At 33.6% G+C, this 14363-nt stretch overlaps 2 protein-coding genes across 2 annotated transcripts; one reads left to right on the forward strand and one right to left on the reverse strand.

Annotated features, from left to right (window-relative positions):
* Nucleotides 1–6591: 6591 nt before the first annotated feature.
* On the reverse strand, nucleotides 6592–8185 carry LOC143570172 (thioredoxin H2-like). The gene is made up of 2 exons (XM_077055894.1): nucleotides 7862–8185; nucleotides 6592–6885 (listed from the first exon to the last, which is right to left on the reverse strand). Exons 1-2 carry the CDS (start codon nucleotides 8138–8140, stop codon nucleotides 6736–6738), a joined length of 429 nt encoding a protein of 142 aa, XP_076912009.1. The 5' UTR covers nucleotides 8141–8185; the 3' UTR covers nucleotides 6592–6735.
* Nucleotides 8186–8581: 396 nt separating this feature from the next.
* LOC143570182 (putative prolyl 4-hydroxylase 7) lies at nucleotides 8582–11424 on the forward strand. Its single transcript, XM_077055905.1, has 6 exons — nucleotides 8582–8688; nucleotides 10012–10069; nucleotides 10185–10289; nucleotides 10496–10729; nucleotides 10817–10877; nucleotides 11113–11424. The coding sequence occupies exons 1-6, from the start codon at nucleotides 8582–8584 to the stop codon at nucleotides 11367–11369; spliced, it is 822 nt and encodes a 273-aa protein (XP_076912020.1). The 3' UTR covers nucleotides 11370–11424.
* Nucleotides 11425–14363: the final 2939 nt, after the last annotated feature.

Genomic DNA, 14363 nt, shown 5'->3' on the forward strand with positions numbered 1-14363 from the left:
CCCCAAAACATTGGAACAAGTAAAATAGGGGAATGTGGTACTCACCTCAAAGACGAACAAAAGATGATCAAGATAATGAGAATGCGGGAAATCACACGCGAACGTTAAAGCCTAATGGGAAACAAGAGCAAAATGGATACGCTAAGTACCAGATTTAATTACGACAACTAGTTAAACAATAATAATATAATAATATATAAAGATTTATTATATAAAATTATATCCCTTTAACATATTATTATAATCTATTATATAAAATTATTAGTTTGATTTATATAGGTAAAACACATCTTAAAAACATTATAGTTTATTAATCCGCTTAAAAGTATTATAATATTTAATATATAAAAATATTATATGAAATAATTATATCTTTAACAACTATAAGTTTGTTAAATTATATAAATATATATAAAGTTTGCCTTTTGTATATATATATATATATATATATATTAAGCCAAAAATATTAGTTTACGTTATATTATAAATACGTATATTACGTATATATATGTCTACATATATGTACATACATGGACGAAAGGTGAGAAAAACACAAGTTCTATAATCGATTCTTAATAAAATATTTCTATTTATTCATTATTATTACTATTATACTTATTAAAATATGTAAAAAGAAGGTTAACAAAAATATCTAAAAGCCCGAGGTGGCAGGGGGTCGAACCTGGGACCTGCCCCCATGAGTCAAGATAACTAACCAACTGAGCTACCAGTAATATGCAAACGAGTTTGGTTTCTATTAGTTAAATACAGAAACAGATCTTACAAATTTCTGATCAAGAACCCTAACCATCAACTTGATTAATCCGTTGATATTAATCAAATCATTATTGGGGCTTTTGATCAGCACGTAAACGCGATTCAAACCATGTAAACAATTACCTTTAATTGCTATCGGACAGGGCGAACCGAAGCAGAACAGATGCGGCGAAGAACAGAGATGAACAGGGTACCAGCAACTCGTTATAACTAAATTAGTTATGGGGGTTTCATTGTCGATAGGTAATAGATGGTGCGTCCAGAATTAATTGAATTATTATGGTCCTTTGAATGTATAACCATAAACGGGTGATATCGGTTTACTATAATAAGGAATCCGTATAAAATTGATCATAGTTTCTAAATTACTTACGTCATTGGACTCGTTTAGGCAAGAATTACAATACACGAGATTCAATTTCCAAGTTTAACCTCGAAGATTGAGGTCCAAGTTAATGGTTTATGAATTCGGGTCCAAGAAAGGAAAAATGGATACAGGTTTGGGTAAATGGATACTTAGTTTGTAATGTGGGTTATAACAAATATATTACAATCTGGTCCCTGGAGTTTAGGAATGGACACAAGAAGTTAAAACCTAATACTTTGGGTTAAAAGTGTATAAACATTAAAGATATATTATAGATAATTAAATATAAAGTTAATAATAATATAATTAAACAAATTTAAACTCGATAAACAAAATGCATTTAATAAAATGACTCGAACATCATAACAAAACGGGTACTATATAAATTTGAAAACCCAAGTTGTTACATATCTAACTCCGAATACCCGTGCGAGGTAAGGGGTTCTGCCTAAGTTATTATATTATTATTTTAATGGCTTAGACCATAGTCGGAAGTATAGCCGAACCTTGATTATGATTAAGAGTTATATAACTTTTCTTAAGCGAAGGTTATAGTTAAATAGTATTTCTTTATGATTAAGAAATATAATATTCATATAGAAAGAATATAAAATTTATGTTTCTTCTTCACACATGGTATGTAAATGATAAACAAACAAAGGGACTAAAGGTCCAAATGTTTTGAATAAACAAATGTTTTTATCAAGGTTAACGCTATACAAAAATGAACTAAAGGTCTGAAGCTAGATCGATGATCTAGTTATTTATACAAAGGTTATTCTCGTACTATAGGTCCGAGGTAACAAAACAAGAAGAAGGAATCAGAAAACAGGAATCAGTAATAGAAACTGATTACAAACAGAAAAGATGAATACGTCCCAAAACCTTTTATACCGAGTCAAAATGTTTGCATAGGATTTACGAATCCTTAAAACTTTGTGTTACAATAATAAGAAACGGACACTCTGATTAAGAGTATACACGTGTCTGGATCCAAACATACATGGTGACTCGGCATTTCCCTGAGGCCATGCATATCATTAACATGCCTCTGAAGGTCTATGGGACTGTTAAGAGAAATGATATTGTGTATATAATTAATTGTACATTGTACTTAGGGTAATTTTATCCCAATTTAGTTGGGTGCCTAATGAGTAGTCACAAAGGTATTATTGTTGGTTTCACAAAGGTATTGAAAAGAGATTTTAGAGTCAGCGTTATTCACCAGCTTTGTGCTGACGTATTTTTCCCACCCATGTTACAGGGAAACAAGAAATGTTTGAACATACAAGCAAGAAGGAATAGAAGATTGGAGTTATAGTCATTAGATACTATCTGGAGGCTCAGATATTTTATTTGAAAATATTATAAAAGAGTTATGTTTTATAAAGAAATGTTTTTGAAATATCAAACGGGTATTTAAACCCGAGTTTTTAATAAGTTTTCAATATAAATATTTTAAAGACTTCCGCTATAAACCGCAACTCTGATGTATTTACAAAACAGGTACCAACTTGTGGTCACACGCCTAGGCCCTAAAGTTGGGTGTGACAATGAACACTAAAATGAAAAAAAAAAGTTTAAACATTCTGTGACATTCGTCAATTTCGGATCCTATTTGTATTCGTTTGTGTATTCGTTTATCATGCAAACCGACCCGATTTATATTCCGAACATTTCAAATATATAAAATATTGGATTTTATGTTACTAAATCATTCCCGCTTGTTCAATTTGAAAAACCCCTTTTACAGATACGAAAACGCCTTTAAAACGATCAAATTACATCGAAAATGAACTTCTGTGACGCGAAACAAACCATGCAAGACGAGCTGGAGCAACCCACCCCAAACCGAACACGCGCGCCGCGCGGTTAGGGCAGGGAAGGTCGGTCGCGCGGTGCCTAGGGACCACTAATGCATAAAACTCGGTTTTTGTTGTTATTTATCACATGTTTGACCCTCTTAACCAATCAAAATGCTTGGAAATCTCTAAACCAACCTTATGGATAACCCTAACACCTTATCCTTCATAAAACCAAGCCTCACCACTCATTTGAACAAGCTCATACTCACCAAACACTCTCAACCTAAGTTCTAAGCTTCAACCTTCAAGATTCTTACTTTTTTGACCTTCAAGAGTCAAACAAGAGTTTCCTTTGTTTTCTACTAACTCCATATGATTCAAGCTTGTTGTTGCAACATATATATAATATACACCCCTTGTTACCTTTAGTAGTTACTTATCCGGCCCCGGTTGGTTAAGTTTCAGGCCTCGGCCTCGTAAGGCAAGGCTACATGGAGGACTTTCGTGGTCCTTGTTATATATTTTCCGCATCTAACCATTTAACATTATTATTGCTTACTAACTTCTGCTCATTTTAGTTTGTTTTTCATATTTACAAGTTCCATGATTAAGGGTTCTAAGAGTCTAGCCTCGGTTTAACCGTAATAGCTCTAGACCTTAAACCGAACTTTGTTTATTAGTTTTTGTTAAACAATTGTTTAAACATGCTTTATGTTAGATTTAAGTTTCAGAAATCATTATTATACAAGTTCTTTGATATTTGGGCATGTGGAAACCATCTATGAACTTATTGTGAGATGGAAACCGAACCAAACCGAACTTTCGTTTAAAGACTTAATTGTTAACTTTTTGGTTGTAAAACTTAAGTTTCTTCATTTATAAATTATTATACAAGTTCTTTGATATTTGGGCATGTGGAAACCATCTACGAACTTATTGTGAGATGGAAACCGAACCAAACCGAACAAAAACCGATTTTCACTCGCTTAAGACACACAAGTGTGTTTTTAGCTATCAAGACTTGTATAAATCTTTAAAAACACTTTATAAACTGATTTTAATTATTTTCTTAAGTACTTGGAAATGTTGGATCCAACTTGATCTCATAACAAAGTTTGGACCGACAAAACCGAACACTCGCTTAACGGACGTTGTTAGTTCTAAAACAATATAACTACATACTTGGTTAAGTCTTATTAAATTTTATTGAGTTATCTCATAACATTCATTATTTTGGAAAGTTGACTTTGGGTTTGACCAATTATCAAGACCCGAACCAACAACCCGAAACACTCGTTAAAACCCGTTTTAGTATCTATATTATAAAGGGACTTGCATTCTAGCATTTTGACCCGCCTTATTTAATATAGGTTGAGTAAATATTAAGGCTAGATACTTTAACCCGGTTTCGAGCAAACTTATATTTTAAACGACTATTATTATGTTTTTCTTAAATATTTACATTTTATACCTTAACTTTAAATTGTTTGCATTTATTATCATTTATTTTGTTTAAAGACTTCCTAGACAACCCTTATAATACAAGACTTCCTATTATCTAGACCTTGATCGTTAAACCCCATCCTCCCGGTTACTCGTCATTTTACCGATCAAGTTTATTACTTGAATGTGAGTACTTTCATACCACGTTTTCCATCTTTCGTTTTGGGGGTGACATTGCATCTTACTCAAACTAAATGTTTTATACTTGAGTCGTAAACCACAAACTTTATTGTATACTTTACTTAAATAAATGCTCAATTTGGTGTTCTATGCTTACATGATTATGTGTCTATGTGTTTACCGCTTTTGGTTGGAGAAACTATAAATCCTAGTCTATTTGGCAACCCCTTATAGCAAGGTGTCGTTAATGTATTCTTATTAACGGTAACTATAAAATCCTAGTCTATTTGGCAACCCTTATAGCAATGTGTCGTTAATATATTCTTATTAACGATAACTATTAAATCCTAGACTATTTGGCATCCCCTTATAGCAAGGTGTCGCTAATGTGTTAGCGATATCATATTATCCAAATTTTTGTTATTATTTATTGTTTCGTATACAAGTTGTGGCATTTCTTATTATATACTTATTGTTCAAAAGCTATGAAATTGCTCACCAACCTTTGTGTTAATAAACTTTATTTTATGCAACGTTACAAATTTGACTTTTGTTGACTCGAGGACTTGACGAAAAACGTTATCAAGACTTTTAAGATATTAGTCAAACGAACAATATATTTTTTTACTTGTATTAAATTTGTTTGTATGAACAAGATGTGTTTTTATTGATTTTATGAAATAAATGAGTTGATTAAATACTGTCACTTTAATAGTGTCTTGTGTTTTGGGTAATCTGTTGCACCCCGGCATGTTCCGCCGCATTTGGTCAAGGTGTGACACATTCAACTAATACGTTCTAACCAAAATGAACACCAAAATGAACAAAAAGTTTAAACGTTCAACTAATACTTTCAAAATTAGAACAACTAATACAGAACTTCTAAACGTTCAAATTGCTTAAATCTTATCTTATTAGGATATAATTATGTTGTTTATACGTTATGTTAATACATTCACTTGATATCATCATATTGTTTATACGTTCTACTTGTTTATTCGTTCCTTTAATACGTTCTACTTGTTTATACGTTCTGTTTATACTAACCCATCTTCGGTCACATCAAGCCTGATTTACAATTCATAATCCCCGGTTAATAAGCAAATTTTTTATACATTCTATTAATACGTTCTACTTGATATCATCAGATTGTTTATGCATTCTGTTCATACTTTCTGTAAATACGTTCTACCATATCATAGAACATTTAAGCAAAGAAACATGAATGAAACGTATAATCACTTTATATAACCTCTTATTCATAAAAAAATCATCAATCGACAGTCAATTTGATAATCGATTCTATTATATGAACAAATATGGAACGCATTAAAAGTTCTGCAAATGGGTTTCTGCAAACGGCTTATTTCAGTTCAATCCAATTGAATTGGTGTTTGCAAATAGCGTCGGTGACGATAGTTGAATCGATGTAGCGTTTAATTATGATGAAAACGAATTGAAATTATTTACAAGTTTGCCACTGCGTGTCTTTTGAAATCGACGTTTAAAACTGTCACGTAGGTAATGTACGATAAGTTATTAGCGTATTTGATCCTTTACCTATATATATATCACACACACAATCAATTATTATAATGATAATAATCAGAAGGGAAGCAACGATAAATAGCCCCCCCCCATCGCCCCACAAATCGCCGGGGGGGGGGGGGGTTCTCGCCCACCGTCGCCCAAACAAGGCGCCCACTACGGGTGGCCTTAACGGATGATTTGGTGTCAATTAATCTAAAGGACAAAAACAAAATGTTTTATATATTAAAAAGGACATCTAGTGTAACTATGCTTTTTAAAGGACGCATTCCATGTTTAAAAGACAAAAATTGTAATTTTTGTCCTCTTTAATTTAACCTCACGTTCTTTAAAACAAGTTTACATTGACTACAATACTAAGTCATATTGCTCTCATCTGTTTGTCTTTTCTAAGAACCTCCACAACATTACATCTTAAAGGTTATGGTATAGAATATATAGATTGATTAATAAGAGAGCATGGTGCCATGATTACAAAATACATAAACATAATTAAATAGCTGAAAAAGCATTCGAGAGTTGTTAATACAATGACCATTTTATTTGACACGATTCAGAATTCAGTTGCCCATAATAAGTTTAAAGCTTTCCCAACACAATCAAACACTAAAGAAATTAAGCAGCAAACTTAGGAGTTGCCCTGTGCTTCAGGATCTTCTTCTCCAATTCATCTTTCCTAGCACCAACAACCCTTTCAATCTCTTTTCCTTGTTTCAGCAACACAAGTGTAGGCATTGCCTGCACCCCAAATTGCTGCGCAACATCCTGCAATCATCCATTTATCTTAACTGTCAGAACTACTGGTTTTTAGGTGGTCAAACCATAAACCAAATCGTTGAAATTTATAACCAAACCATTATTAACGGTTTGGTTTTGGGGTTTGACTTTAACGAGCCTTTATATAGAATGCACAATATAGAAAATAAAAATGTCAAAAAAAAGCTTTTTTAGTACTCGATAAACAAAACTGGCGAGAATAAAAGCTCAAAACAAATTGCCAAAACACAATACAGTAACAAAACAGCAGGGTTAACAGTTAACATTTGTCATGATAAAACCTTTTGTTCTTGAGAACAAATCGATATACAACAAGTCGACCATACATATAGGGCTGTAAACGAACCGGAGTACCGGACGTCCGGCTGGATGTCCGTTCAGTGAGAAGTTCATTTATGTCCGTCCGTTTAATAAATGAACCGGACATGAACAAAAAAATTTCGTTCGGTTAGCTAAATGGACGAACACGCATAGAGACCACGTTCGTTCAATAGTGTTTGTGAACGTCCAGTAATGATATGCAATTGTTTATGTTTGTTTGTTCAATAGACTCGTTTATGAATCTTCGTCCATTAATGTTCATTTGTCCATTAGTGTCCGTGTGTTCGTTTGTCCATTAGGATCCGTTAGTGTCTGTTTGTCCACTAGTGTCCGTTTACAATATTAATGAACGGACACCGACAAACTCAATTCCTTAATGAACGGACACGAATTTTCGTTTGGTAGAGTGTTCATGGACTGTCCGTTTGTCCGACAAAAGTTTAACGGACGAACACGGATACGGTCTCGTTCGTTTACAGCCCTACAAGATCACGACTCGTAACTCCAATTTCAGAGACATTCAATCAAAACCCAAATCAATTTAGGGTTTCATTTCAAACCCTAATCTAAAACCGAACAATATAATCACAACAACATCATACCTACCAAATTAAAGAACTTGATCAACATAACGAACTGATACCTGCAATTCATCAACATCGATCTTGATGAAGTCGATTTCTTGGTATTTGGCAGAGAGTGATTTAATAAAAGGCTCTAGCATCTTGCAGGGCCCACACCAAGAGGCGGAGAAATCAACAACCATGAGTTTAGGGGACTGTTTGGACTGGTTGAAGTGAAGCTGCCAGCGGTTAGATGAATGGAACTCGATGACTCGTGACTCGCCTGATGCTGCATCGCCGTCGTTGGTGGGACTCTGTTCTCCACCTTCTCCCCAAAACGCTGATAACACGGATCCCATGTTTGTTTGGTAACAAAGTTTGCAGGCGTTTCACGTTTGGAATGATCTATGAAGATTAGGTTTGAGTTTTACATAAATATTCCTTTTGACTTATTATTATACTTTTAACTTGTTCGTCCCTAGAAGTTACCGGTATCTAATCTAACACCATTTTACATTCGTTTTTATTTTTTAATTTTATTTATCCGCATTTCTATAGTTTAGTTAAAAATTTAATCTTAGGATATGTTAAACATGTGGTAATGGAATTGACGAGAGAATGAAATGTATAAAAAAATTAAATGAATCATAACTATTTCAGTGTTTTGTTTGGTTATCATGTAAAAAAACTAGCTTTAAATGAATCATTGTTTTATGTTGTTAAGTAGGCAGAAAAAAATCGAAAGAATAGAATAAATTTGGTGCTGAGCGGCAGTAGTGGTGGTGGTAACTGCGGCTACGATGGCAGGGGGTGTGGCGGTAATGGCGAGGGCTAGACGATGGTGGGTGGTGATGATGATGGGTGGTGGTGGTCGTCGTCGTGGACCACGTGGTGGTGGTGGTCCGTGGTAGTGGTGTGAGGATGGTAAAGGTAAGAGGTGATGTAAGATTGTAAGGTGAAAGAAAGGATTAAAAGGAAAAAAAACAAGAGGTTGGATGGAATGAATTTGGGGTGTTAGAGAATGAAATGGACAATGTAATAGATTTCGTTCATTTAGCCAATCAAACGCACTCTTTTTTTTCATTTATTTGTAATTGTTCATTTCATTCCAAACACTATCTTAGTATTAAAGGCATGGTCACTGGCTCACTGCTATGTTGGGGCACATGACGTGATGTAGTGTTGCCACACCATTTTTTTTTTGGTTTAATTTTGTTTATTTTTCTCGGCCTTACTAATTTATGTTTATAATTTAGTGTCGGTATCGTTGACACCAACCGAATGCACATCAGTTTGCTGCTGCAACGCTCGAGTGTCATTTTTGTTTTAAATATGTTATTTTGTTGTATTTGTGCGCTGACAAATTTAATTTTTGGTTTAGTTTTGGTGTCGTAACCCAATACCGACCACGATCGTGTCAACTTGCAGCCACACCACGCGATTTTACCAACCACTAGCACGACATTTTAAACTTTTTATTTTTTAATTTTTTAATCATACACTATACTAGTCACTAGTGCCAATACTATCAAAACGTTAACGTTTTTGGGTTGATTATCTTTACCGTTACAAACTTAACTGATACCGACCGAATTCGCCAACACAACCAAAAACAACTTAAATCTAATAAAATTATCACTTACATGTACCATGATAAACTTATGAATTACTACAAATAAACAAGTTTCCACGTTATCATTAGCTTCATTTTGTTAAACTATGAATGAAAATTTTCTAAATCATAATAAACCTTTTCATGAATCTTGTTAATCTTTAATCTTCTCTTCGAAAACGAATCATTTGATCAAAATTCTTTTATAAACCCAACCTTCACATTCAACCTTATGTAACAATCGCTTAAAGGGTTTTGAGATTCGTCGTAATGAATTTTCGAAATCCACTCATCCCATTCTTCCTGTGTTTCCCTATTCTTTCACATCATTTCGTCCTCCAATCATCATGCGTTCGTCAAATGTATATCTCTTTCGGTTTGTAGAATAAAAATGGATCATATATTAATTTCTGATTTTCCAATGTTTTTTCAGAAGATCGTCGGTGATCAGATTGCCGAATGATAATTCCTATCATCATCATCCGTTTGATCTATCTCGGGTCACCCAAATTTCGAGACATCCAAGGTTTTACACCCACATTGTTAACAATCGCATAATTTAAATTTTAAATAATTATAAGCAAGCATTCTTTTTATTTCTGTTTGGGACACACGCAGGGGGTTCTTATACAGGAACTTCTTAACAGATGAAGAGTGTGATCATCTCATTGTAGTGGTTGGTCATCACTTTACATCTTATTATCCGATTTTCTAGTAAGCCTATAACACAATGATTTATTGTTTCGTGTTTATCTTGTTAACTCGGTTGGTTATGATTGTTGGTGATATAGGCAAAGGATAAGCTCCAGAGATCCATGGTTGCTGATTCTAGAACCGGTAAAGGCATAGAAAGCACGGTTCGTACCAGCAGAGGCATGTTTATTAGGAAAGCTCATGTAAGAAATAGTTTCATACTTTCATTATAAATATATACACGGGACATCCATTTTAGAACCAATATATGCAGATAATTGCGACAAACGCATAATGCAAGAACACTTGTTTAGTTCATTTGATCAATGCTTGATATACAAATTAAAGGATAATAAGTTTCTTACACTAAAGTTTATTATGATTTTTGAGTTATTGTTTTTGTTTGAAGGATGAAGTGGTTGCTGGTATTGAATCAAGGATTTCGGTGTGGACATTCATTCCTGTAGAAAACGGAGAGGCGATGCAGGTATTGCATTATGAAACTGGTCAAAAATACTTGCCACACTGGGATTACTTTCAAGATAAGGCCAATCAGGCAGTGGGCGGTCACAGGATAGCAACTGTACTTATGTATTTATCGAATGTTGAGAAAGGTGGCGAGACAGTGTTCCCAAAATCAGAGGTATGTTTTATTTACTTAATACTAAATGCTACTGATTACGTCGCCTTTGTCTTTCTGATTTAATCGGTTTTCTGTTGGTCTCTCCAGATGAAAGAATCCCAACTTAAAAATGATGAAAGTTCTGCGTGTGCAAAAAGTGGTTATGCTGGTATGTCAATTCATCACGATAGAGGGTTAGAAACTAATGTAAAACCAAGGTGTTACGGTACATAATCCGGTTGACTTTCAAGAGTCAAACATGTAACATTTTTATCATAACCAGCATATATATATAACATAAAATCCACATTCTAAAGTATAATAATTTCTTATGCTACATACCAAAATGCGGATGCACAAAAGACGTTTTATAGTATTGACAACGCATTAGTTTGACTTTGCAGTCAAACCTAAGAAGGGCGATGCTCTACTGTTTTTCAATCTTCATCCTAACGGGACAACCGACCGTATGAGCTTGCATGGGAGCTGCCCCGTTATAGAGGGTGAGAAATGGTTGGCAACCAAATGGATTCGTGTCAAGAGTTTTGAGCGTAAACGAGTTTGTGCAGGTAGAAAAGAAAGATTGCATGGAGGAAACCTTCAATCAACCATGAGAAAAGGGGATGCAATCCGACAAAATTTACTAAGACAATCGGCGTGAATGAGTTGTTCGTAGCGAATGTGACAATATTGGTCTCTACATGATTGGCTCTGCTCATAGTAAGAGCTTAGTTCTGTTGATGATGATGGTTTTTTTGCAGACATGTTTATGTAGTTATTGTGTTTTTTTGATTCTATATAAACTTCTTGTATATATTTTTTGGCTTCTATATAACTTTCCCTTATGGTTATGGTAGTTATTTATCATTTTTTTTCCTTTTCTGTAAATGAATCCTTTTTAGATATTATCAAGCTCAACTATTAATTTCATAAGATGAGATTGACAGAATAATACCAACAGAACTAGGGGTTGGGTTGGGTTATGTGTTTGGGCTTGTCTAAATGGGTTTGGGTTAAACATGCAAACACATTTAGTTAAACATGTCATGTTCGGGCTTACTGGCCGATTGAATCATTTAACCCCTTTAATCTTTACAAATTTAAAAATTAAAAATATTTTTATGTGTTATATTTTATCCCAAAGTTTAAACAATGAAAGATAAATGAGTATTAAGGTTATAGTTTAAATGCAATTATTTGATATACATTTGTACATATTATTTTAAATTTGTAATAATAATAATAATAATAATAATAATAATAATTTGAATATTTAGGTTAACGAGTCGGTTTTGTGGTAGAAAAGGTCATGTCCGATGACAACATTATATTGACATTGTCACGTCAAAGAAAAAACCCTGAAGCTTTGCCTCCTTTTGATATATAGAAGACAAAGAAAAAAGGAGGCACATTCAATACAATACAAACATTCCTCATATTTACTCTCAATCAAACTCTCAATCAAAATCAGATAAAAAATGTGACATCAAACAAGCATCAATAATTATAAAATACGAAAATTATTTAGCGCATATATTATGTATCATTAAAAATATCTTAAAGCCAACCATATCCCACGTTTTATTTTTCTTTAATTGTCATACAAGAATCTTTTGTATTTTCATAAAAGTTGGTAAAGTTTATACATTTTTAAATGGGATTACTCCATAAAATAGTAACCAACTTTGCAAGTTGTTTTAATCAGGTTACTGATACAAACTTTTATTCCAATCAGGTCACTGAACTTTCATTTTTGTTCCAATCATAGATATTTTACCTGAATAGCAGGTAATATAGGTTTTTTTTTTATTTTTAATGTTTTTACTTTGCATAATAACTTTTAAAGGTTGCGAAAATTAGTAAAAATACGAAATATAATTTTAAAATTCCTAAAATTTGCAAAAGAAAGTTCGGAAAATTGAGGTTCGGGTTAGAACGGGTCAAGGTCGGAACAGGTCAAAACGGGTTTCGGGTTTTATTTTTTTTGAACCAACGAATCAGCGCGTTTTCAACACGTTACAACTCGTTTTAACAGAAAAAACTCGTTTAAGCTATTTTTTCAGTTCGTTTCAGCACTTAACAGCTCGTTTAAGCTATTTTTTCAGTTCGTTTCAGCACTTAACAGCTCGTTTAAGCGATTTTTCAGCTCGTTTCAGCGCTTAACAGCTCGTTTAAGCGATTTTTCAGTTCGTTTCAGCACTTAACAGCTCGTTTAAGCGATTTTTAAGTTCGTTTCAGCACTTAACAGCTCGTTTAAGCGATTTTTAAGTTCGTTTCAGCACATAGCAGCTAGTTTAAGTGATTTTTAATTTTGTTTCAGCACTTAACAGCTCGTTTAAGCGATTTTTAAGTTTGTTTCAGCACCTAACAGCTCGTTTAAGCGATTTTTAAGTTCGTTTCAGCACTTAACGAGCTGAAAAATCACTTAAATGAGCTGTTAAGTGCTGAAACGAACTGAAAAATCACTTAAACGAGCTGTTAAGTGCTGAAACGAACCTAAAAATCGCTTAAACGAGCTGTTAAGTGCTGAAACGAAATGAAAAATCGCTTAAACGAGCTGTTAGTTGCTGAAACGAACTGAAAAATCACTTAAACGAGCTGTTAAGTGCTGAAACGAACTGAAAAATCACTTAAACGAGATGTTAAGTGCTGAAACGAACCTAAAAATCACTTAAACGAGCTGTTAAGTGCTGAAACGACCTTAAAAATCGCTTAAACGAGCTGTTTAGTGCTGAAACGAACTGAAAAATCACTTAAACGAGCTGTTAAGTGCTGAAACGAACTTAAAAATCGCTTAAACGAGCTGTTAAGTGCTGAAACGAACTGAAAAAATCGCTTAAACGAGCTTTTTCTGTTAAAATGAGTTGTAACGTGTTGAAAACGCGCTGATTCGTTGGTTCAAAAAAAATAAAACTAACCCGAAACCCGTTTTGACCTGTTCCGACCTTGACCCGTTCTAACCCGAACCTCAATTTGCCGAACTTTTTTTTGCAAATTTTCGGAATTTTAAAATTATATTTTGCATTTTTACTAATTTTCGCAACCTTTAAAAGTTATTATGCAAAGTAAAAACATTGAAAATTAAAAAAAACTACATTACCTGCTATTCAGGTAAAATATTTAGGATTGGAATAAAAATGAAAGTTAGTGACCTGATTGGAACAAAAGTTTGTATTAGTGACCTGATTGAAACAACTTGCAAAGTTGGTTTTAAATTTGTAAAATATATTTACAAAACTCTGGTCAAAAAACCGTTGAAAACCAAAACTCTGGTCAAAAAACAAATAATAATAATAATAAAAAATAAAAAGGACAAATTTCAGTTAGATTAGACGATCACAATACTCTTGTCTTGTCTTCGACGAACCGAAGTAATCTGCCGATCTCATATTTCAATTACTGTTTTGAATGCACACATTAGTATTATTATACACATGTATCTGTAATTTGAGTGGTTTGATGTTGTTGTTTGCAGAATATGTAGGCGTTGAAGAAGGTTTACGTGGATATTATTCTCAACGCAGCCAAAGAGGCAGCTGCTCGAGCAATGGAGTCTGAGCGTAAAGTTATTCGCATTAATCATGATCTGCGTAACACATAAGAGGAGGCGCTTCGAATGCTTCTTCGTTTTAAACAAATGATTGATGTCAAGGTA

The sequence above is a fragment of the Bidens hawaiensis genome, unplaced genomic scaffold (genome assembly GCF_021521415.1).
Source record: "Bidens hawaiensis isolate Kalapana, Puna unplaced genomic scaffold, B.hawaiensis_p1.1 tig00024843_1, whole genome shotgun sequence".
Classification (NCBI taxonomy): domain Eukaryota; kingdom Viridiplantae; phylum Streptophyta; class Magnoliopsida; order Asterales; family Asteraceae; genus Bidens; species Bidens hawaiensis.

Coding starts and splice junctions, on each gene's coding strand:
- LOC143570172 (XM_077055894.1), bottom strand. CDS start 8,140: ATGGGATCCGTGTTATCAGCGTTTTGGGGAGAAGGTGGAGAACAGAGT. Junction 6,886..7,861: donor TCGATGTTGATGAATTGCAG/GTATCAGTTCGT, acceptor GGATGATTGCAG/GATGTTGCGCAGCAATTTGG.
- LOC143570182 (XM_077055905.1), top strand. CDS start 8,582: ATGGCAGGGGGTGTGGCGGTAATGGCGAGGGCTAGACGATGGTGGGTG. Junction 8,689..10,011: donor CGTGGTGGTGGTGGTCCGTG/GTAGTGGTGTGA, acceptor GGACACACGCAG/GGGGTTCTTATACAGGAACT. Junction 10,730..10,816: donor CAGTGTTCCCAAAATCAGAG/GTATGTTTTATT, acceptor TGGTCTCTCCAG/ATGAAAGAATCCCAACTTAA.